Below are 26,106 nucleotides of genomic sequence, written 5' to 3' on the forward strand. Positions count from 1 at the left end.
CGCGTTTTCGGTCGGTCGACGCTTGGCAATTGCTCGCCGCCGTTTCGTGTCACGTCGCCCTCGAGCGTCGTCATTGCCGTCGCGTCGTCGACATTTCGCGCGAGAACAACCAACGGCAAGCGCCCAAAAACATTTCAGTATTACCACGGTACAGTGACGACTGCCTTGCGTGCGACCGTGCGACTTACATGTAAGCAGACGACATAGCCATCCCGACCGATTGCCATGTCGGACGACAGCAACAGTTGTAGCAACGGCGGCTTGACCACACGGAGTTTGGTGAGTTTTGGTGAAAACCATTTCATTTTTTTTTTTTTTTTGACAATTTACACGTTTTTAAGCGTCGAGTCGGCGGGTGTATAATCGTAAATGTTTACACGTTCCATTGTCGTCGTACGTATTGTTATAATACGTCTTGTTATTATCAATTTTAGGCCGCCGCCGCCGCCGTCGTTTGTATCGATGCGGCGCGTTTGTGTGTGTATGTGCGTGCCGTATTCTCCGCCGCCGCCGCCGCCTTGTCGGCCATGACGACCCACGGGGGAGGCACGTCGCCGTTCACGTTGCAAAAAAATGAAAATATCATAATTATAATTATTCTTATCATAACAGTATTCGAAGAAAACTCCATACAAATATATTCTACGTTAAGTATTTTCGAAAATCTTCGGCTCGCGGAATCCCTTTGGTACACGGCGACCGGTTTCTTTTTTTGCACGTCCAATTTTTTACTCGATACTCCGATCTACTAGATAATAGTTGATAATAATTACAAGCATGTCCTCCGTTTGGAAAAATCCTGTCACGTCATGCGATTAACGTTGCGATAAAAGATGCTAATAACCGAGTATTGAAAAAATGTGCTGTCGCAGTGGCTGTGTTTACATGACACAATGTACCCTGGATGTGTAATTGTAATTTGTAGCAATGACATAATGCTGTAGATTCTGGGTTGAGGAGTTTTTTTTTTTGTCCACACGGTTCCTTAAAAAACAATCTCATTGTATAGCTTATATTTTGTTATAAAAAAAAAAAAATAAACCTGGGAAAAAAGGAATTGCGCACAAAGGGGGTTCATAGTGACACTCACCATTTTTTTTCAAACGATCGTCTACCACATTATTTTTAGGCCATAAATCGTGGAATGAAAAATCATTCTGGCTGCTAAGTATGATTCTTTCGAGTCTGTTTATCTGGTTATTATTCATCGAAAAGGGATGCTCCGCCGACTGTTCAGAAATGCGTGATCGTTTATATATGTATATACAAGTAATAGCGCCGTACATTTCCATTTAACACATACGGCACACGTAAAGGGAGAGTTTTTGCTCCCACAAATTGCGTATTCTCTATTAATGGTCTATTAAAATATGTGATCTGCATATTAATACTAAATTTGTTTGACCAATACAATCGTATTCGCAATAATTGTATAATACATTAACTTTATTGCATGATAGTTCGTGTTTTCAAATATCGATAGGTTAGATTTATTCAAATACACGTCATAATCCATTTTGTTTGAGTTTTTTGTTTTTATAAATTATTTGATTTAAATGGTTTTAACTATTGTTCCCTTAAACTATTGAAATAATTACTAAAAAATAACGCAAAACTGTTCAGGGACTAGATATTATGTGCATTATGTCTTATGTCATCGGTAGAACAGATTGTTTATGCCTACATGACATTTTTTTAATTTTTAAAAAGTCTAATAGATACTATATAGCAGCTGGTTAGCGATTTTTTTTTTTTAAATTATTTTACACGTGTCACGTTATCTCATGACAAATGGTTTTCTTGGAATCGACGGACAAATCAATTTTTAGTTTGGTTTTGTTTCCAAAAATAGTTTTAGTTAGGCATTTTACTATTTTAAAATAGTTTTCGAATACCAGGAATTGTAAATTATGGGTCAGGTTATTCTAAAAGGGAATTTTCCCCCAAAAATATCGCCAATGTTCTCAATTAGATACTTTTGGAGCATATTATACCTCGGGCATTGTAGCTATTTTGAAACATCAATACTCGAAGTATAAAATCTAAAAGGCGAGATTCATACCATTAGTATCATTAAAGGCTAACCATACTGTTTTTGGTGTACATTATTGCCAAGGGACAAAAACCTAAGGATTGATATTTCTTCGATTTTGTCATGTTAGCCAAAACCATATTGTTTTGTTTCTTAAACTCTAATCCATACTGTTGTCGTACGTATGTTAGATTTTTATAGGAGTAGGTACTACTTATGTTTCTACCGGTCTTGGTACGTTTGTATCAGAGTAGACGGGTACTCGCATTCCTCTTTACTATAGATAATAATATTATATACTCAAATTAGTGACTACATTGTGTTAGGTCTTTGAGACGAGTATGAGTATCGTTTCTAACAATGGTGAAAACAAATGAATAAAAACCAGTTTTTTTTAAATTCGTCGGTTTTTGTTTTTTTAATTTTATATTTTATTGCAAAACTATTTGTTAAATTGCCGATTATTTATATGCCTGAATACCGTTCATATTTTTGTACCTAATGATTATGTTTTTTAATCTAACGGTTCGTTTCGTTTCTCCGTAGGACCATTAAGCATTTGGCGGTAGGTAGTTGAATGCCATGTTGAGTACGTTTAGTATACAGTCTATCTCTTAGCCGTTTAAAAGAATGTTTATTTACCTATGCATTTAGATGTAGACAACATGTTATTGTGTACCATAACCATTACCTATAAAAACATAAAATGCATTGTGCTTTTGTGAATTTAGCTAGACCAACATATGTTGACGACAGAAACGCAATAAATGTACTTAGCAGCTCACCATTCATTCGCTCACGGGTTGTGCGCTAAATTTAAATTTAAAATTATGTATTTTTAAAATTAAATTATTAAAAATGCTTTTGATGAATGTGACGTGTACCTAACTGTTGTTTGATTAGGTTTAATCTTTTTAATTATTGTAATCTAAGATTAAATGTTAATCGATTTCACTCACGTATTCGATTAGCTAGTAAATGGTTATTAGCTTGTTTGATTGTGTATTCCGCTCGAATAGTATGTGCGCGTTAGTATTCATTCGTTAGTGCGCTCTTAAAGCTGCTCATTATGTTCTAACGTGCTCGCCTATACTTAGGCGAGTGTGTTGGAGGACTACGTGTACAGTTTCAGGAGCAGGTTCATCGATTTTTCGCATCCCTCGCATTGATTGTGAAACATCACTACTATATTTTCATCTACCGAATAGGGGTTGGTCCCCCAATCGACCTTCTTTTGTGTGCTCACGACGGCGGTCCACCGCATTTGGACGGGGTGTTATGTGTATAGTATTTTATTTTGCCTTGACGATTTTTTATGATTTTATTATCTTTGTAAATTCTCGATTTAACATAACGTGTATCATCATTGATTTGATTACAATCAATAATTGTACAACAAATATTCTACAGTTTCACATTTCTATCAAGACGCGAGCATAACATTAACCGTTAATATTATATGCTTGCATTGTAGCATGATGGTAAAAGTATGGATTTTTCCAACTTAAATCCGAACGTTGTTTATGCATTTATTTTAATGAAATCATTATAGCTAGAATGATATAAACATATATTTATATTGTATGAAATTAGTAACAAAAATCTATAAATACCAACATTAGTATTAAGTATGAATTATCCAGAAATAAACAAATTGTAGTTTTATAGTATGTTTATTGTAAAACGTACAGTAGAACATTAGTACTTAACATTAGTTCTTAAATCATTTAAAATCAAGTCAGCATTATGAAATCCAAAATTCGAAGTTCAGATTTTTGGATTAAGAAATAACATCGTATGCTACAAACACAATTGGTCTGATATTCTGAATGATTATATCAGGTTTAGGCTAGGCTACTTTTGTACAAGTTTGTATGAAAACTTTCTATAAAATAAAAAGCCTCGGCTTAGGTTGAGCTTAAAAAGTAGTAGTTGTTCGCCATTATAATATTTGTAGAAACATAGAAGTGCATAAATACGAATTTCTGTGTAAATGACCTTATGTAATCCGATTTATTTAAATAGTACGGCTAATTGTTATTAGGTTTCACAGTGACTAATGAAAGTACTAAGTAATATATATATTTTTAAATAGATGTTACATTTCATAATTTCGTCGAAAAAAAAATCGACGTGTTCGTAACCAATTATATTAATATTAGTCCAATGGGTTTTTTTTATGTAGTTTTCATAGGGATGTGATAATCTGTAAGATCCGTTACCCACCAGCAGAGATAGGCATTTTTTATTTTAGTTAAAAGTTAACTCGATGACTAAACATTTTAGTCATCACCTAAAGTTAACTTTTTAATCATGATTAATTTAATCATACAATAACAAATAAAATTAGTTATGAATACAAATTTCAACTTTGAAGTACGATTAAATTAGTCATGATTGAAATATTTAATCATGGATAATAGTTAAATTAATCATGATTAAAAATTATAACGCGAATAATAGTTAAATTAATCATGATTGAAAATTTTAACGCGAATAATAGTTAAATTAGTCATGATTCAAAAAGTTAATCATGGGCTTAAGTTGAATCAATCATGATTAAAAAAATTAATCATGACCAATAGTTAAATTAATCATGTTTAAAAAATTAACTCTTTTGTAGGTACACACGAATAAAGTTATTAGAGATTTAAAAAGTACATTTTTTTTTCAATTCAATATTATTATGTATTATGTAAAAAACAAATTATTAATTACGAATAACAATGATTAAAAATATTCAAAAATTGTAATCATGATTGAAAATTTTAACGCGAATAATAGTTAAATTAGTCATTATTCGTATAGTTGATTATTTGTATAACCACGAATAACTATTCGTGGTTATACAAATAATCAACTTTTATTCGAAAAATAATTTAAATAAAAAATTAACTAAATAATGCCCAACTCTGCCCACCAGTCACTTTCACCACCCCACCTCGATTAGTACTAATTCATTATTGATTGATAACCTACGTATACCGTAACCTACACATTATACGGTCCTTTTGACATAGTTAAGATATCATCGAATTTTTTTTAACAACTTGACTACCATGACATTTTAATATAAACTACCAAAAAAAAGGTAAAGTTCATTTTTATGATGTTGTTTGATTCTGATATTTTACACATATATCAATAGCATCTAAATAAAGAGTTTCCATAGCTTTTAAGATTTTTAAAACGTGTGAGAATATCCCATATTGGATCTCATGGCACTGATTCAAAAGGGAACCTCGTGGCAGGCAATTGAAGTTTTGAAAAAAAATGCGTGGCAGCCAAGTTGTTAAAATGTGGATACCTAGACAGTATTTTGTGCTTTCTGTAAAATTTGTTTTTACAGATATGTTCCCTTTCTGCAGTTAGTAATCAATAAATTATATTATAATTAAGACTGTGTAGTATTATTATTAATTTTGGTAGTCAAAATGTATTAAAAACTTTAAGACACTCGCAAACTACCCAAGTTGAAATATGTCGTAAAAACAAAATTATTTAAAAATACATTATCATATTTTAACTCTTATTTTTTATAATGTAGTTTAATATACTGCGTTGCGGTTGATTTTTATTAAATACTGGCTGTTGACTGCGATTTTGTCTCCAACAAAATTGGTTCAGCCGTTTCGAAGATTAGCCCGGAACAACAGACAGGCACTTCAATTTTATTTATATGTATAGATTTTGTTCTAGGCATGACAAGTTAAAGAACACTGTAAAACAATTTGGGTGTAATGGAAAACTGCAGAGTTAGGATAAGATAAGAATTTAATTAATATCAACGCTTTTAACTTTTAATCCTAACAACATTATCTAAACATCTACTATACATTTATCATACTACGCTTTCTGATTGTTAGTTGTGACAGTCGCCCAAATTCGATTATTTGGTATTTTGTAAATTACTTTATCTTTATGAACGATATAAACAGTTTTTAAATATTACTCATTCAATATTATGTATCCCTTAATACTTAAATTAACATTATAATGTAGGAACTAGTTATGATTTTTATGCCATAGACCTTTTATTTCATAAACCGCGCATGACAGCTAAATTATGGTTTTAAGATATTAGATTATGTGCTTACAGAGCCAGAGCTATAATGGGCATGTGTTTTAACCTTATCAATTTATGTATTTATTTGTATGCTATATCACTATCTCTGAGAGGTGGGGGGGGGGTCTGTATTTGATGGACTAAGTCTATACCTCTTCCACCCAACCACTAGTTAACATTAGGGGATATTCTCATTTGCATTAAATATGTTTTTTACCATTAACAACTTTTCAAACTATTTATTTCAAATTTGGAATATCGTTTAAAGTAGTACTTCTTTTTAACGTACGAAAAATATTTAATTAAAACATTTAAAATTATGCGCCATCATAGTAAGCAAAAAAAAACCACCCGAACCTTGAAAAACAGCGGGGTTTTATAAGTCCAGCAAATGTTTGATGTTTGTTATTTACCAAAAAGTAATGATAAAGTTTTATTGGGTTTATGCGTATTTAATACTTCAAAAACTGAGTCGGAATTGGAAAAAAAACCGTTATTAGGTTATTAAAAAACGTAGTTGAAAAACATTTTATGAAAATTTAATATCAAATTTGGAAGGGTCAGAATTCAAATTGAAAAAAAAGTACAATGACCGGATCTCAAGAAACTGAAATCTGTGTTTAGATTACTTACCGGATTACTGGTTAAGCCTGTACGATGGACAAAATAATATGACGTGTTTTGACTAAAAAACGGTCGGTATCCGATCCTCTTAAAACAATATTACTAATGTGATGTTGTCCGCTATATTACTATTTGATATTTGAAAACTGTTGTATTGTTGATACAAGAACATAATTAATTGTCAATGTAGTGTGAAGAAGATGGATTTTGCAGTACGGTCAAACGTAGTGAGCGTTTTGCCGTTAATGGCCTCATTGCTGACGAGAGACGGGCCAATGATCGACTTTTGTCTAGGTTAATAGCAATATGACGAAGATAACAGCATAAACGCTATGAAGCATTGTCAAAGTAGATACAGTGGAATAATATGTTTAGCTATAGTAGTACTTACGGTAATAGGGACTGCATATTATTACACATCAGTGATGATGGGTCGGGTGAAGACGAGTTACGGTCGCGGCGAACGGGGTGTATACCGTTTTGTGATAAACATATTATTATTAAGTGCAGTGTATAAATAATATTATACGGTGTGTACCGCAGTCGTTTGTGTATAGTTGCATAGTCGTCGTCGGCGGGCGGCGGCGCACCGGCGCTGTCTTTTTCCCCACCCCTGCTCGCCTCGGTCCGTCGCTTACCGCCCGTGAACGCGCGGGCCAGTCGCATCCGGACCCACTTACCGGTCGCACGCAATTCGCCGTTTGCCGTTTTTCGTTGTTGCTGCATACGTGTGCGTTGCAATACAACAACACTGCCGTCGTCCGACTAGTTCTCGTCAATCGACAATATTTAGTACAATTGCGCGTCGTGTCCGGCCTGCGGCTAATGGCGCATTCGTCCCGCGAAAACGGCAGTAGTCCCGGCAACTGCACTCCGGCGACCAAGTCCGACAGCAAATATTCGTCCAGGACAACAGTGAGTACACGCAGCCAGATAATCAGTTCGTCCTCGTTTACTATAATATTCACGTCTACCTAGACTTGACTTGACTTTCGTGTATCCGATGTAGGAATGTGTGTTTTTGTTTGCGATATTGCCCAACCGTTGTATTTAATTCATTTCCCTGGGCTTTTGCCGCGGATAATCCAATTATTATGTTATCGTTCCGACATATTATATTGGTCTTATATGGTCTCGTCTCGCTCTTTTGTTTGATTATTCGTAGGCACGTCAGTCTTGGACAAAACAGTCGGTGTTTGTGTTTTTTTTTTCTTCATGTTTTTATTATAAATAATAATGGTACTGTTTTAGTGAGTCGTGTCCGGCGTTGCGCCGTTCATTTATTCGTGCCGTCGTAAAACCGCGTTTTCTCCACAGGTATGCGCCGTATACAGCGTGAGTGGGACTTGCCAGTTGCCACCAGTAGCAGTCGGTGTAGTGTTGTGCCAAGCGTCGGTTTCTACCAGGCACTGTACTCGCCGTTATCTGAAAGCACCTGTTCGCCACTTGGTAGTAATAATAATAAATAAAACATAACAATTCAATCATTCGAACTCGATACGCAATCTCGTCGTTATCGCCACTAAACGTTGATCTTGCGATTTCCTTTTTCTCCGATGTTGTTTTTATTATTATCGCACGTCGTTTACGGCTAACAATAACTCGCGGAGGCGCGAAAAAACAGGTTTTATTTTGATATATATATTTAATAAAAATATACGAAAAATACTGTAATTTTTTGAACGATTTTAAGACTGTAAAACAAGAGTGGTTTTATTTATATTGCACGATAGAAAAAAAATTATATAAAATGTTTGATTTCAACGAACTTGTCATGTTTATTGTGCATACAATCAACACATTAATTTTACCATCTATTTACGAGGTACGAGGAAAAAACGGATGTACTAAATTGAATAAAGTTTGTTAACATTTTTTCTAGATGATTTATATAACTCGAGAACATACAGAGAATAGTATAGTTTAGCAGTGGGGTTCATACAAATCTCTTAGGGGTGGAGTGTAAACAATAAGAGCCATTTCGCACAAAAGTTCCGACTTTGTAATGGTGTTATTGAATTTGATGTTTTGATTATTGATAACTTATCCTTACTTTTCACGCACCCTCTTACGAACTTTTAACTGAAAGTTATAAATATGAAAACGAACGCTTCGATACGAATGTGTGTATGGTATAAAAATAACGACAAAGGCGTTGTAATGACAATAATGTGCTTCAAATTTTATCAACACCTGTCTGTCAATTTTCATTTGTTAACTTAGTTACCCATGTATCGTAATCAAATATATAATGAAAATATTTTTCAGATACTTGTTGATTCGCTTACACATTATTACTATTTAATTTTCCTTTTTTTTTTGGGGGGGGGGTTCCTTAATAAAAATTGACTACAGATTTTTGAGAAAATCGTATGTTACAGCCGCACTCTAGATATATTATTTATATACATCTTCAGTCTAATTTTCATATCTTTAGCCCTGAAACTACACCTAAAAAAATTAAAATAAATAAAAGGTTTCTACGCCTTCTGTGGGGGAAAGGGTTTATATTTTTTTGGATTATCAACGTTTATCAGTTTTACTATGTCTTAAAAAGTTATTAAGCGCCGTAATTTTAAGTTGAAAAATATGTACATTTTTGGGGTGTTCTTCTCGATTTTAAAGGAAATGGGTGAACTTTTTAAATTTTTGACCCCTTAAAGTACCTTTCAATAGACTTGCTATAAAAGAAATCGGTCAACACGTCATTGTAAAAAAAAATACCTTCTCAGTTCCGCATCGAAGCCATTTATATAGGCTAGTGAATATAATATACTTTTTTTAAAATACTACTATTAGACTCGGCAAGGGACCGAAGGTGTGCTCTAAAATTAACCAAACCGCAGCTGTTGTCGTTTGCATAGTCGTGGTTTTCGCTAAACAATATTATTATAATAATATTTTATATCTCGTTTTGTCTTTTAAATACAAAAAAGCGCGGCATTCGTCGACAAGTTTAACAATAATATTTTCGCCAAGTTTACTCGACACTAAAATTGTAACTTTTTCGTTAGTATTTTAACAAGTATATTTTATACTGTTCCACCAATTTCTGAACTAAAAAAAGCTACGCAATTGCGTTTTATTTAGGTCCATGATGATTTTAGAGATATTATATAATTGAATGTATATTTTAGAGAGAGGCTCGTTTACCAATGTATGCAGTATTTGGCTAATTATTAGATACTAAAAAAAAAAAAAAATACATTTTTTACTTTAAAAAAACGATAATAATTTATTAGGTATGGAATATTTTAAAAAAAATGTACTTTTATAAATGTATCCTCTTTTCATGTACATCTAGTCTATTTTCTATTGCTCGAAAACCAAGTAAAATGCGTTGCGCGTAATCGAGGTTTTACACTAGAAAATAATGTCGTTGTAGGTATCTTAATATTGTATCTTATCAACTTGGTCTGATGTATAGTAAGTCTAACTGAGGATTTTTTTTTTATATGCTACTTGACATTGAGAGTTCTCACTGCTCAGAAAAACTTATCATTCTGTATCGTACGCCAATAGGTAAACGACAAAAACACTTGAGAAAGAAACTAGACAAATTCGCACAAGTTGTTAAAGAACAATTTAATTAATCTACTTCAGGTGACATTAATTGTATTCAGCTTTAAACCAAACCGTTGTTTTACAGGGCCAGTTGAAATCGTTCAATGCTGTACACTTTTTTAGGTTTTTACTGAATTATAATTTTAATACATTCTAAGTGTATGGAATGTCCGCCATGTGCAATCATTACAGTTAAACCGTGTATGATATTATATTCCTACTTACCGCATCCGCTCAAGCTTACATTGTATTGTCTGTCATATTCAGTTACATTCAACGTGTGTCGGACGATGGTTAAATAAAGTTAGCTTATTGTTATCTATACCGGGTTTAAAAGTATTATTTTCAAAAAATGTTGAGATGAGTGTGTGGAATAAGTAATGAGGAAGTTTGTGATTTGTGCCAATAACATGAAAATTTAGAAGGAACATAACACTGAGATGGGGTTGGGTTGAGCATGTCTAAAAAAGGGAGGAAAGTCAAATAGTAAAACGAGTTTAGAGTATTCGGTATTACCTACTATACCTAATAATAATATTAATTGTATAAGTACATACTTTTAATGTCTGCCGTTAGAATTTTTAAACATTTATTCTTCACCCGTTGATGATAGATCAATGGTCAACTGTTTATAGTAGTAGCTTAGTACACTATCCAAACGTTCATCTGACGACAATCGGTCATTGACTGGCACTTGCTAAAACAACGTGAGACTATGCACTACTCTATCGGTTAATCGGCTAATTAGATTATGATGCCGTTTTTACCTCGTTAGCATTGTAAATTTCCACCTCTATATTTCAAAAAAACAGAAATCGAAAGTGTAGTGCCGGCCGACGAGTCCCGACCGTGGTCGACAATCGATTTTTCGGGGTCACTTCTAGCAGAGTTCCATTCATAATAAATAATAATATTTTCCAATTGGCTGGTCATAATACGCTCTCGTCTGGCCCATATTACTTTCCCCTCTACAAGAATTTTATCATAGACTTTTCACATAAGTCTCCGCTCTCGCGGCCGTATTTGAATGTATACAAAATTCAAATATGATATAACAAAATCGACAGTACGTATTATGTATGCGTTTTGAATAAGTGATGCATTCCGTATAAATGTAGATGCACGTGTACAAATATTTCTATACTTTGTCCGATCTAAACCACGAGTGTATTATTAGGGTACACCGCGCTTCCAGTTATTTAGAATAAAAAAAAAAACATCATTGATACCGATAAATTATCCTTACTCATATTATCTAAACAAAGAAGATTGTTAATGTTCTACTACACCAAACGACGGGATTGACTATTGATGAACTTTTATTTGTTATCATTTTCTTTAACCCCAGGCAATATTTGGTATTTACCCAAAAAAGTTTTATAAGGTTACTCAAATAAACTTAAGGTGAACGGAAGGGGTTATTATTTGTTATGGGGAAAAAGATTGCCAGTAATTAACATAAACTGATTGAAGATTAATTTTAATTATGACGACTAGTTTAACGGCAAATGATTATTTAGTATTAGTTTTATAACATTTAAAGTTATTTTAATCCGAGTGAAAGTTTGATTAAAAAGTTCAAGTGACTTTTAAAGAACTCATTTTCTGGCATTTCTATTGGGTCGATTTCAGTTTATTTTCATAGAAAACTTACAACTTTTTAGGGAGAATAAAATGCCGATTTTTTTAAATTGTTTGATTTATTAGAAAAACTTAAAATTTATAGAAATTGAGATAATTTCTTTAGAAATTGACATTTTAGACTCCTATAGTAAATATGTTAGTCTTAGTAACAAAAAAAAATACTATCGGCTTGGTAAGTTATTGCGTTTAATTTGTGTAAAATGTGTTTTTTTTCTGTTTTCCTTAACTGCAAAGCATTATTCGGACGTTTGTAGATGTTTATTTCTTATTACACAAATAAAATAATTTTGAATGTCTGAGTGACTTTCAGTATTGACTGAGTTCAATTATAATCCGAATTTATTAACACTGCAGTAAAATTATTCCGAAAATATATGCACAAAGTGTTTGATCTGAGGTCTGTTAGCATTTATATTAAAATTATAAATAATTCGATTAATAATATAAAATAGTTTTCGAATATCGAGTTATATTAGTGAAGTATAATATGTTACCAAAACATAGTTTTATAAATTGTTATATTGTTCTTAACTTTGATTAGCGCTTCCTCACAAAAACGGTCTGATTTCATAAGCTGAAAGTAATGCTGTATGACTATCTTTTAAATGGACATTTTAAGCTAGAATTTTACACATGTTCTCATTTGTAGTTGTGTACCTACTTCTTATTAAATAACCATTTGTATTGTATTTTGTGTTTGTAGCGTACCCGCAAAGAGAAGAAAACTTATTCAGAAGACTGGGCTTATGGCGACGAAGAAGAAATCGAAGGGGTACGGTCATTCAGCCTCCACGACAAACTTGATTCTGATCGATACACCCAATACAATTTTGTCAAACAAATGGACGGAAAAGGTTAATGATCCAAATACATTTTATCAACCCCCACATTTATTCTAACATTCCGCTTTAAATTTTACTTTACAGAGTTTACAGTCGCTTATTTACAAAAACATGGTTTTGTTATTCCGCTGTTGTTCAAAGACAAAACTGGACTTGGCCTACACGTTCCCAGTCAAAATTTCTCCGTCAACGACGTCCGCACTTGTGTTGGTAAGTTGCTGAACTGTCGTCTTACATACCTAATTATCAAACAAGTATCTTTTAATAAATATTATAATTTAAAACATACGTATAACTTTTAACCAATATCGGCATAATTTTTAGATTGTTTGAAATATCAAAAATACAAAGGACCCCTTCATTAGTGCTATAATATTTTCATGTCATCTACTGCTTATGCATTTGTTTTAAATATAATACATGTACAATAATAACAATTCAATTATACATTTTTATTTAATATTAACATTATAGGTTCAAGAAGACTATTAGATGTTATGGATGTAAACACACAGAAAAATTTTGAAATGACGATGAAAGAATGGACGAAATATTATGAAGAACCTGTCAAGGATAAACTGTTGAATGTTATCTCACTCGAGTTCAGTCATACAAAACTAGAAAATTATATTAAACGTCCGAATATTGTACGTAATACCCATGAGGAAATTAATATTGATCGTGGAGTGTCATTAACTTTTGAAAGTGTTCTACATAAGAAAAAATTTACAGGTGCGTGAATTAGACTGGGTGGATTGTGTGTGGCCAAAACACTTAAAAGAAAGCCAGATAGAATCAACAAATGTATTAGACGAAATGATGTATCCAAAAGTACAAAAATATTGTTTGATGTCAGTCAAAGGTTGTTACACTGATTTCCATATTGATTTCGGTGGTACATCAGTGTGGTATCATATTTTACGTGGAAGCAAGGTATACCATTTTTTTTTATCAATAAATTATTTAATATTCAATTAATATTTTACAATAAAATTAACATTTATTATCGTTTCGGTTTTAGGTGTTTTGGTTAATACCGCCAACAGAACAAAATATGAAATTATATGAGCAGTGGATATTGTCCGGAAAGCAAGGAGATATATTTTTCGGTGATACCGTCGAACAGTGTGGCCGTGTATCGTTAAACGCTGGCGATACATTCTTCATACCTACCGGCTGGATACACGCCGTTTATACACCCAAAGATTCATTGGTGTTTGGTGGTAACTTTTTGCATTCTTTTGGCATAGAAAAACAACTTAGAGTGGCTGAAGTTGAAGAGTCCACTAAGGTGAGCAACAATAGTGATTTTATTTTTTCAAAAATTTGTTACATATGTATTTTTTTTTTCATTCTAGGTTCCTCAAAAATTTAGATACCCGTTCTTTACCGAAATGTTGTGGTACGTTTTAGAACGGTATGTTTATTGTGATCTCGGAAAGTCTCATTTGACTGAGGGGGCTGAAACGTCACCTCCTCCAGTCGAACACGTACATTTCACTAAACAAGTAATATACATATATATATATATATATATACAATAACTTCAGTGTCAGATTATATTAATATTTTTTTTATACAATTGTTACTTATGATTATGTATTTGCTTCTCTTTGATCTCAGGAACTTCACGGAATCAAAGCAATAGTGAGATATTTACACGTTTTACCACCAAACAAAAAAAACGTACCACCTTTGATCAAGGACGCTATTGAGTTGATTAGGAACGTGGCCATTGTCATAAATAAACATAAAAATGATAAGCCCGAAGATGCTATAACTGGTAAACCTATTCTAAAAATGCAAGGCGACAAGGTAAGAGATTACAGACGTTATGAACAATGTTATTATGAACAATGTCTAATTGTTTTCAACAATAGGAAAGAGAAAGAAGATTTTTCAAATCTGGTGAGATGAATTCTAAAGTTAAAACATCACGCAAGTCTGGAGGCGGTAGTGCTTCGTCGGGACCAAGACGAAGGCGCACAAGGTGTAAAAAATGTGAAGCTTGTAAACAAGCCGACTGTGGCGAATGTTCATTTTGTAAAGACATGGTTAAGTTTGGCGGTCCAGGGCGAGCCAAACAGACTTGTGTCATGCGTCAGTGTTTACAGGTAATTTTAAAGGACTAAATAAAATGTCTGTTAATGATAAACTAAAATTCCAATCGTCTTTGTAGCCTATGTTGCCCATCACTGCTGCGTGTTCAGTTTGTACATTAGATGGTTGGGGACAACAAATTGTCCTTCCCATTCAAAAAGCAGCTAAAGACACACCCAGTAACCTTATGGAGTGTAGTGTTTGTTTTGAAATTGTTCATCCGGACTGTTTACTAAGACAAGTAATATAACATATTATATTATAATACATATTACAACATTATATTTATTATAATTCATAAAATATAATATGTTAATTTTATTGACTGATAACCATTATCCTAACAATTGTGATTTTAGGCTGTGTTCTCAAATAACGGAACATACAATGAAGATCTCCCCAACAGTTGGGAATGTCCAAAATGTTGTAAAGAAGGAAAAAATTTAGAGAGCAAAGTAAGTTTAAATAATTATTTAAGTTAGCTGATTCGATACAAAATTTTATATAATTCTGTTGGATGACTATTATAGCCTCGTCATTTTCGAGCCAGACAAAAGTCAACCGATATTCGTAGGACCTCGGTTAGTAGTAACGATACAATAACACAAAAACGCTGTAAAGTGAGTAAATGTAATTTGAATTTGAATTACTAGAATATCAATGATTAATGAATTATCAATGTTAAGGAGGACGAAGAATTCTCCGACACTAATTCGGAAAGTGATGCGGATTCTTCTAGTAATAAGAGACTGAAAATAGAAAAGAAAGAAAATGTTACAACTGAACGGTCGCCGCCATTGCCTCTTACGGTAATTATATATATATATATATAATATTTTTTTTTATTCATCGCTTTAGAAATGTATTAATAAACGTATTGGTGACTAATGCTTTTATGAAAATACACGCATAAATTACAAATTATTTTTGAACTTTTGTGCAACTGCATTGGTTGTACCTACAAGCATAGTAGGTATAGTAGATTTTATAAAATGTACTATTGTGTTGGACATTTTATAAAACGTGTTTCTCTCCTTACGTGAATGGTATGGTATGCGCGGTTTTGCATAAGCTGCATATGAATTTGGGACTGACAAACGGCGCATTATCATACTCACGTATGTGAAATATTATATTTAAGTAAATTATTTTCGTACGAGGCATATAAAAACACAAATACTACGCTCAGGTATGAAACCAGTAAAGTAGTACTTGCACTTCAAATTTGGTATGTCAAATATTTAATATTAATATACTTAATCCTTAAAATAGTTATACAATAAAATAGTAGCGAACGAATTAGGTACTTTACGTTTATGGTGCAAAACTAAACTAAAATTCTTTAAATTATAAATAATTATAGGTGTTAATAATATTTTGTTTTTTATCGCCATATAGTACATAATATGTAGATTTGTCTAACCCGTTATTAAATATGTACTATTAATAAATTAAACTAGTTTTACTAGATCGTCAGTTGTATGATGAGATATGTATTTAGTGTGTGTTTTCTTTAGGTAGGATTTGTTATGTTTATAATTTAAACTACATCCAGTGCTTTGACACACTAGTCGGTTTAAAACTGAGACGTTAGGTGTTTCTTTAATGTACATCAAAAGAATATGTTAAACTTACTTTTAACAGATGTAGTAAATAAAAAAATAAAAGATGGATTAAATCTTTTTTGCGATAAATTTATAATTCCATTTTTACGTTATATTATTATTGTAAAATTATAAACAAAAATAAAACAATGGAAAGTAGGAAATTATAGTAGTGTTAAAAAAAATTAACTGACTAACCACAAAAAAAACGGTAAAACTTCAACAAGTTTTAGTGTAGTACTTTTTGCACTTTACAGTTTAATTAAATTAATTCGACTACTGTACCATTCTAAATAACTACTGTTAAACTAAATGATATGCTTTTTCTTTGTAGTTTGTATACAATTTATAACACTATTTCTTCTGTATTATTAGGCAACAATATCACTAACCAATTGGCGTTCTGGCGGTATGGACTTTTTTTAATTACTGCTTTTCGATTCTTACCTTACATGTGAAACAGTAAATTCAAATTCATTTGTTTTAAAATACTCGTTTTGATCATTTTTGTTTCATTAAGTTAATGAAATTAAGTCAATATTTTTATTGTTTTTATTTATTCTTATACTCGGTACCATTTAAGACAACTATGAATGGTTTTTATTTCTAAAGTTTTTTTATTTTTTCTTATACCTTAGTAATTTTGTTTCCTATACACTTTGTCAGTAAGAGTTACTCTGATGTATTTTTACCTCATATGTATGTATTTGTATGATTAAGTTACAAAAAAAAAGTAAAATCTATATTGTGTGCTTATCTATTCTTCTTCTTTTTTGTTAATTGTATGTACCTAACAACCTTGAGCACATTATTGTGTTTTGTACAATCCATAGAAAACGAATGCAGTACAATATTTGTTTATAAAATATGTAATTTCTACATTCGTACATGAAGTACTTAAATTTCATGTGCTGGGGTTAAAATCAAGAGAGTAGGATCATAAATAAATAATATATATTTTTTCTATAGAAAAAAATAGTATTTTATATACTATAATAGTAAAATAATAGTATTTTAAAACAATATCGCATTTACATAACACGTTTTACATGTTATTTTCTATTTGAAACCATTAGGTTCAATTCTAAATCCGTCCTAGAGTTATTATACAGACCCATTTTTATAATTAAAAAAAATATAAGAAATATCTTATAATATGTAAATACTAAATTAGACTCCTTTATGTCTTAAATGGTGTGTCGTCATTTGGTAATTGTGCATGTCGCGCCATGTCTTTTGGCAACAGAGACCACTAATATGCTTTGTGATCACTTCAATTCATAATATTAGTTTCCCAGTTTCATTTATATAAAAATGTATTCATCTACTTGTCAACACACTAGTGTGACGATTTTGTGCCGTAAGAATGTATTGTAAAATTAGTTTTAGCTATAAAATTGTGTAAGATTATAATTTCGTATTCATTGGCAAGAGCATAGCACTTATTTTATTAGTATAGGTAACCGGTTTTCCCAAACAACGAGAAACACTAAGAATGATTTTACGTTAGTAATGCGTAGACAGTTGAATTGTAAACCGCGGGTCGTGGAAAAAAAGATATTGACATAAAAACTGTTAATAACACACAGTTTTACATTGTATAATAATTTCGTTCTAACAGTGACCAACAAAACGTGGACAAACATTCGGGTAAATATTGTTTTTTTTTTTTTAAATCTATTAGCCGAATACCAAAATTCTGTACATACATGATGCTGTCTGTGGTTGCTGTTATGTTGTCATCGACTTTAAAATTAAATCTGAACTGGACAGTGTAAATTGTGATATTGTGTTATTACAGGCGGATAAATATATACTGTGCAAGATTGTCCAAATGTTTGTAGCTTTGTTGCGGAGCTTGGAAGAATAGATTTTATAAATCTATTTTTGTGTGTGGACCCTCAGTGGCGTCTATAGGGGAGGGTTTTCGGGGTCCACCTCCCCCTCCCCCCCGAAATTATATCCTATATACGCCACTGCCCACGATATATCCTAATCCGCTCTGTAATTCTACAAATCAGAAATCGTACCCGAAATTTACTAAATTAGGCCAAACTCTTTTAAAAGTTCACCCCTTTCTCTCCAAATTGAGAAAACGGCCAAACAATTAATTTACATGGTTTTTCAATTTATAACGTTTTAATTTTTTTTTTTTTTTAATCGTACCGAATTATTGCATGGGATGGATGATATTCTTTACAGATAGTAGTTAATGATATACAGTAAAAACCTAAGAAGATATATTCCTGTCCTCCAAAAAAGAGGTACAATTTTTTTTAAATTTAAGGTATACGCTTTTTAAGTGTAGTTTAATTTATAGCATGGTACAATTTTCTCAAAAATCTATACTCGAAACAGTTTTTTTATTAAAATAGGAAAAAAATACACTCAAAATTTGGATACATGTTATAGCATGTATCCAAATTTTCAAACTGATATGTTAAAAACAGAATAAGAATTTAAATTCGAATGTTTGTTTAGTTCACCCTGAAAAGTTGCAAAAAACGAGATACGACCCTTTTCGTCGGGGCAGTCGAATTATTATATAGACAGTTGATCAAATCAATCTTATCCACCCTAATAAACTTGCAATACAATTTCGGACAAAATTTTAAGCAACAGTCTTATTGATATTTAAAATGTATACCATCTACAGATTCTTATCGACGCGTTTTATTTGAGAGTGATAATAATTTCTACAGTCTAGCTTCAGAGTCCTGTGGGCTGTGAATTTGCTCTGTCTCCACTATGCTAGCTTTTTTTAGATTGAAGATTTAGTCAAATGTCTTGGAAAGATTTTTACTATTAAGACGTATTTATTAGTATTGTAAATAAATACTAGTAAATAGTATTTAGGAATAAACCGTAAAAGTTGTTATTTGTTTTAAGTGTATTTTCGTGATGATAAGATTTATTGTTTGTGGCGAATTTGGTCATTCTTTCTTAAACGGCCTTAAAAATGCTACATTAGTGATACATCTAAAACAATGTTACCGCCGTATGAAGATAGTTACCGCCTCTAGTGAAATATTTTATAGGTCTAATCGAGTGTATTATGAACTACTATCCTATAATTGGTTTTAATTTTTTTATTTCGAATGGATATAGCAGAGAAAAAACCGTGTTTGCCAGTGTATCAAAGAGACAAGTAAGTCAGCTGGCGTCGCGTCACCGTTATCGTTATTTTGTAACGTTGTTTATTTTATTTTACACTGGGTTTTTTTTGATCGCCGAGAAAATGTGTACTATAATAAATTACTATATTATAAGTATACCTAAGAAAAAAAAATTAACTCATTTGTGTTGTCCGTGCGCGTTGCTGCAGCCAAAACGCCACCGCCACTCGCAAGAGGTCGTTGTACGTTGACTTGTGCTTTTTTCAATAGTTTGTGGTTTTTATATTTTTATTTGCTGTACTTCATTTAATCGAATCTTGTTACCGAGCATTTCGAAGCTATTCGTGAAACAGAAGGTTCCTTTTTTTCTATAACGTGTATTTCGTTAAAATATGTTCAACCCCACCTACCCCGTTTTCTAAAACAAAATATAGATTTTATTACTCGAGTTGCCTTCTGTTTCGTGTATCGTTTGGCGAAATTTTTGGTTTATTCTGTCTGTTGCATATACTATAATTATTGATACAGTTTTTTTAGACCAAAAAAATAAACCTGGTTTGATTTGATTTTATAGAGATGGATGGAAGAGCATTCCATGAAAACGTTAAGTCGTTCTGTCAATAACGAAGAGGCGCACATGTCAACGTACAATAGTCCGTCGTCGGCCGCCGATCCGTCGCGCAAAATCGATTTACGCAAGCAACTGGCCAGCCAATTGACGGGTGGTTCGAACAAGCACTGCAATATGTTGAAGAAACAGTCGTACGTGTCTAAGCCGTCCAAGAGCAACGGCCACAAGGCTCAGGGCCAGACGGCCAACGGCGGCAGCGGTGGCGCCAACGGCCAGCAACACCATTATGCGGACGCGGCATGCGTGCTGCCTGTGTTCAAGTACCTGAAACCCAGCGATCTTGCGCGCTGTGCACTTGTGTGTCGCGCATGGTCCTCCATGTCCGTCGACGTGTCCTTGTGGAGGCGGCTAGACGTGACTGGCAAGCGGCTGACGGCGGCGTGTCTGGCTGGCATTGTAAAACGACAGCCCGAAGTGTTGGTCATGGACTGGACGGCTATCGCCAAGCGGCAACTAGAATGGATGATCACCAAGCTGACCAGACTAAAGGAGCTGTCGTTGCAGGGGTGCTCGTGGAGTGGCGTGACAGCGTTACGTAGCAGCGTAGTGCCACCTTCGTTGACCATGCTCGACCTGAGCTTCGTGACTGGCATGAACGACGCGTCACTCAGGGATATCCTGTCGCCGCCATCCGACTCTCGGTCTTCGTCCAACGAGACCCGAACCAGGTTCAGAAACTTAAAGACGCTTAAGTTGGCTGGCGTCGACATTAGCGACGTGTCCCTTAGGTATGTCGTCCAATATGCGCCCAACTTGGTCGAGTTGGATTTATCTCAATGTTTCCGGGTGACTGACGCCGGCATGGCGCAATTGACCACGCCAATCGCCAACGCCGTATCAACGCTCGAGACACTCGACCTGTCCGGGTGCACGGGAATCACCGACGTGTCGCTGGATCATCTCGTCAAGTGCACGGCCCTCAAGCGGTTGGACATGAAGCACACGCCCAAAGTAACTACCACCGCTATCAACAAGTTCCTATCAGTAAACGATAAATTCACCGTCACCGAAACTCGACTGTTGGTCAAGTCCAAGTAACGGTAAACAATTAGACATTTAATAGATATTGCAATATTGTGATGACAATTCCACAATACAGTAACAAGTCCATGGCAAATAATACATATTTTAATGTTGGATTTGATTTTATTCTTTAAATTTTAGTCTTTTCTTTATAATTTTACATTAATTTACACGAGTTACTTATTTTGTTTTATTTTATTTAATAATTAAATTACCTTTTATAATTTAATAATTAACTTAAACATTTTTTTTTTTTTGAGTGATTTAAAAGGTAGTTTGCATTGGATTTTCTAAATTCTTAGGTGATAATGATATTTTATATCCTTTTTTTCCCCTTAATATTATGTAAATTTTATTATACGGTTTTAATTTCACTCTTTTAATTATCGAAATAACAAAGTTTTATTTGACTATTATTGTATTTTTTAAATTATATAAAATTAAAAAAAAAAGACTGAAGATTTGTTTGTATTACCGTTAGTTTTTTAAGTATTATACAATCAAACATGTTATAGTGTAAATTGTAGGTTGGGTGTTTGCAAGTCAATTTATTATGTATAACAAATATTATTGAACGCCTTTTATTACTGTAATAAAAAATGGATTTTATTTAAATTATATATTTGTATAAGCTTTGACTGTGTTTTTTAAAAAAATTGTATTGTATTTTTAATAAAGTACTTGCTTATATCAGATCTCGGGTGTTTTAGTATAAAAAAACAACTTATGTATTAGAAAAGGTATATATTATAACTGAATGTCATATGTATGTTAACTAAAATAAAAATCCTAAGTTTAATTTAGTAATCTAACTCGATCCTATACTTGTAATGTAACTTGGAGAACACGATTACTATTTTTTAATACTGGGTTCATCAATAATGTAGTAGGGCTGAAGAATTATTCCATGGTGTGTTATGTTTAAACAAAATTGAAGAAGAATGTTTATTAAAAAATTTGATCTTCTTTAACCTACAAGTTTTACTACAGAAATTACAATATTAAGACCATACAAATGTATAATACTATTATATTTAGTAGAGTGTAAGGTTTATTTTATTATAACTTAATTGATATTTGATAATAATAACCGCTGGTCACTTTTTAAACTCGGTACAGTTTAAATTAGTTTTTAAGTAAGTTTTCATAAAAAATACTGGCAATTGTTTTATTGTTTTTTTCTTAAATAATTTGTGTACATAAAATATTGGTGGTGGCATTTCGAGTGCAACGATACAGGTAACTCGCTCATGTATATTGTATGATATATGTTGTTGTCAACAACTTGTTGACATTACTGTATCCATGCCATGTTGTACAGTGGCCTTTCTACAAACTTTTATGCGAGCTCCAAGTTATTTTTTTAAAGTAGTCTGTGTGTTTATTGTTTGTACACGTGTTGTGTTATTCGGTCTAATTCGTGGCGTTTAGTTTTCTCGGCGTGACCTGATATATTATACTGGTAATAATTACTAGTCGTTTTTGGTAACAATTATTGTGAAGTCATCCGTTTTTAACTCGCAGCCATGGTGGTCGAAGAGCACATCGAGTATACATCAACGTTGACCTAACCGTTTGCCATTTAATTAGAAGTAATTAGATGTATTTAATAGAGGTATCTAATATCGTTTTTTTAAAACAAATTTTGCGAGTATAATTGGCGAATAAGTATAGTGAGAAGTGACCGTTTATTTTCATTTAGTCGTATGAGATGGGTAATTATCTAGGTCATAGGTCGGAGTAGAGGAAATCTGAAATAGACGATTCCTATTGGAGTTGAAACTCGGTGAAGAAGTGGGCGGATGAGTTGACCTAATTCTAAACTGGTGCCGGACAGAGAAATAGGATCTACAAAGTGGCTGTCTTTACTTGTTTGCTATGGTGAAGCAAAATTAATTTTTTTGAAACCTAGTTAAAATTAGGTTCAGTTAAATTAAATTTGACGTTATTTATTCTCAAAATGATAAAAAAGTAACTTCCCTTTTCAAACGAAAACTTAATAGCTGACAAATCTGATGTACATATAAAGTAACTTATAAAGGATTAAAAAAATGGTAACTTATATTGGTAGTTAAAAGTTAATTTTTTTTTAAAAAACAATAAGTATATTAGTAGGTGATTTTGAGCTTTATCAAAACGCGCTACACAATCGGTCTAGAAATAATTTTTGAGTGGAAAACCAGAGCTAAACTATTATTAGAATAATATGTGTTATAGTTAATAATATAATTCGTACAACTTTTCATAATTAGTTTTTTTTTTTTTTTTAAAAACTCGTTGGGTTAACGTTATTTCGTTGTAAAATTCTAAATATTTTATCGTTGAAGGTCAAAATACCATAATGTTGTTGGAACTCTTTTTGCAAAAAATATAAATTCAACCGTAATTGACGCTTCAGTTTCAATATTTAAGTACACATAATATCGAGTACCTATCGTTAGACATGATAATTAGCGTAGTTGTTTGACACTAAAAAACAAAAGAAGTTTTTTTTATTTATAAATAGTATTATTTTTTTACCTTGTACCAAAACCCGTCGAGTACTCGATCTGTTCGGATGGAGTTGAACCGAATATACTAACCTATCAAACACGAATATCGTTAAACTGTATGTAAATTCGACTGACCGGGTTATTAGATCTTTGTGGCTGAACGTTAATATTATTATAAAGCAGAGTGCCCGGACGGCATTGGTGGTAGGACGCGTCCTGTACTTGAGGAGGTTATTTACTACGTGCGGTATTTTTCGTTTTCCAGGAAGCCGAACTGGACAAGACGCCGGAGCTAGCGGACAAGAAGACGGACGTCGAGAACAAAACGCCCCACAAGAAATTCGTTAGTATTTCAATGGCTAAATAACCGACGATTCGGCTTGTAACTTGTGTTTTATCGTTGCTATTTTGTTTTCATCAGAGACGGAATTTAACGGAAAAATCGTCGCCGTCGGCCGCCAACGAACCGGGCACGAGCGGCAAATGCGATCCGACCTGCCGGCAGATCAAACTAGAGGTAAGTCCATAGCAATATTTTGAGTGATGGAACTTTTTTCGTTATCTAACGTACAAGTGTGTGTGTGTGATTTTCAAAGCCCGAGTTGAACGTGATGGAAGCATTCAACCAGTACATCAAACAGGAACCCACGTCCGAACCGGAAACGACGTTGGAGCCGTCGCCGTTGTCTTCATTTTCCACGTGTTCTTCGTCCAAAATGGTCGCCGAATCCAGCTTCGTCGTAAAACGTGAGAAAATGTCACCCATACACATGGTGAGTAGTCAGCAGAATTCCATTTTTTTGAGGGTTTTCCCATTTTCTAATTTTGTATTTGTCGCGCGGCGCAGTCCGAGTACATACCGGAAACGAGGGAACCGCTGGAACCCGTGTCGGGCAGCGTGAAAATCGAAGAAGAAATCCGGACCAACGAGCCAAACGTGACGAACAACGTGGACATGCCAATCGACGAAATTCTGTCGAATTCGAAAAAGTGCAATCACATGCCCAAGTACGTGATCCGTCCTGTGCCCAAGCTCGAATCCGACGAGCTGAGCAAAGAACCAAAGAAACGAGCGGACGCGTTGGTGCCCGTGTTCAAGTTCTTGTCGGCCGACGACCTGAAAAACTGTTCTTTAGTGTGCAAAGACTGGTACACGGCCACCATCAACCCGGCACTTTGGAACCGCATGGACTTGACCGAGACTGTGGTCACGTCCAAGTTGATCAAATGTGAGTATATCTGGTAGTTGACCCAAAAAATACCTTATCGTTGCCAGTTCTGTTTTCGAACGTAATCCCAGCGGAGTATTTGTTTTTTCAGACGTGATGGTGAGGCAGCCCAAAGTGCTCATACTGGATTGGTGTAAAATTACCAAAGAACAACTGTTGTGGCTGTTGGTCAGACTACCCCAGAGCAAAGCGCTGTCCCTGCAAGGTTGCTCCTTGTCTATCGTGTCCTGTCTGCGGTCGTGTATGTGCCCGATGCTGACGTCCCTAAACCTAAGTTTTGTTCCTACTCTGGACGATGCCACTCTCCATCACATCCTCTCGCCGCCGCTCGACCACCGGCCGGGCTTGGTCGACCTGACATGTCGATTGTCGAATCTCAAGTCGCTGAAACTAGCCGGTGGCCATATCACCGACGCCGGGGTCAAGACCATCGCCAAAGTGTTGCCCAAGCTGTCTATGTTGGACTTGTCGCAGTGTCACCCGATCACCGACAAAGGCGTGGAGACTTTGTCGCAAATCAGTGGACTGTCCACGTTACAGTTGTCCGGGTGCACCAGCATCAGCGAGCTGTCCCTGAAGCATTTGACCAAGTGCAAAAGCCTCACCTATCTGGATGTCAGGCACACCGAGTTGACGAAAACCTCCATCAACAAGTTTGTAGCTACCAGAGAAGGGTTTAGGGTTTTCGACAACAAGCTGATCGTTAAACTCGACAAGTCCTGATATCAGCTTGACGCCAAGTATTTGGACTTCGGATTTTAAACTTATTACTATATATTTTACGTTGTACATATAGTTATTTTAAGCACATACATACACATATATGTGTACACTACACTACGCACAGTATTATACCAAACGTGTATGTAATAAAAACATAGCTATTGTATGATATTTTATTAATAGTAGCCGTTCATTATGTACGAAGACAATGTTTGAATGAAACAAAAATTTAGGGATCTCTTTATTTTCGTCGTTTTATTTAGTTGTGAATAAATTTACCTTAGAAAGACTACCGGCAGTTGAATAATTGTATTTTTAGATCTGTACGCTAGTATAATTTTACTAAAGTTCTAGTCTAAGCAATATTTGAACACAATACGACAACATATTGTTTTTTTTATATTTTATATTTGTTT

At 33.7% G+C, this 26,106-nt stretch overlaps 1 protein-coding gene across 3 annotated transcripts; it reads left to right on the plus strand.

Annotated features, from left to right (window-relative positions):
• Positions 1–26,069, plus strand: LOC126846693 (jmjC domain-containing histone demethylation protein 1). Of its 3 annotated transcripts, none has more exons than XM_050586432.1 (18): positions 1–279; positions 12,634–12,784; positions 12,857–12,982; positions 13,247–13,419; positions 13,505–13,705; positions 13,794–14,063; positions 14,131–14,280; positions 14,396–14,587; positions 14,653–14,886; positions 14,952–15,113; positions 15,232–15,327; positions 15,403–15,492; positions 15,559–15,681; positions 24,004–24,081; positions 24,160–24,255; positions 24,335–24,511; positions 24,586–24,967; positions 25,059–26,069. In XM_050586432.1, exons 1-18 carry the CDS (start codon positions 226–228, stop codon positions 25,688–25,690), a joined length of 3,387 nt encoding a protein of 1,128 aa, XP_050442389.1. In that variant the 5' UTR covers positions 1–225; the 3' UTR covers positions 25,691–26,069. The 3 variants fall into 3 exon arrangements, with proteins under 3 accessions (XP_050442389.1, XP_050442388.1, XP_050442390.1); XM_050586431.1 differs by lacking the exon at positions 1–279 and adding an exon at positions 7,371–7,637; XM_050586433.1 differs by lacking the exons at positions 1–279; positions 24,004–24,081; positions 24,160–24,255; ... (1 more) ...; positions 24,586–24,967; positions 25,059–26,069 and adding exons at positions 7,372–7,637; positions 20,167–21,941.
• The last annotated feature ends 37 nt before the right edge of the window (positions 26,070–26,106 follow it).

The sequence above is a fragment of the Adelges cooleyi genome, unplaced genomic scaffold, assembly GCF_023614345.1.
Source record: "Adelges cooleyi isolate 19-005CV unplaced genomic scaffold, UGA_ACOO_1.1 ACOO_flye_CR_arks_rails_tigmint_CR_PRNA_9, whole genome shotgun sequence".
In the NCBI taxonomy this organism is placed as follows: Eukaryota; Metazoa; Arthropoda; class Insecta; order Hemiptera; family Adelgidae; genus Adelges; species Adelges cooleyi.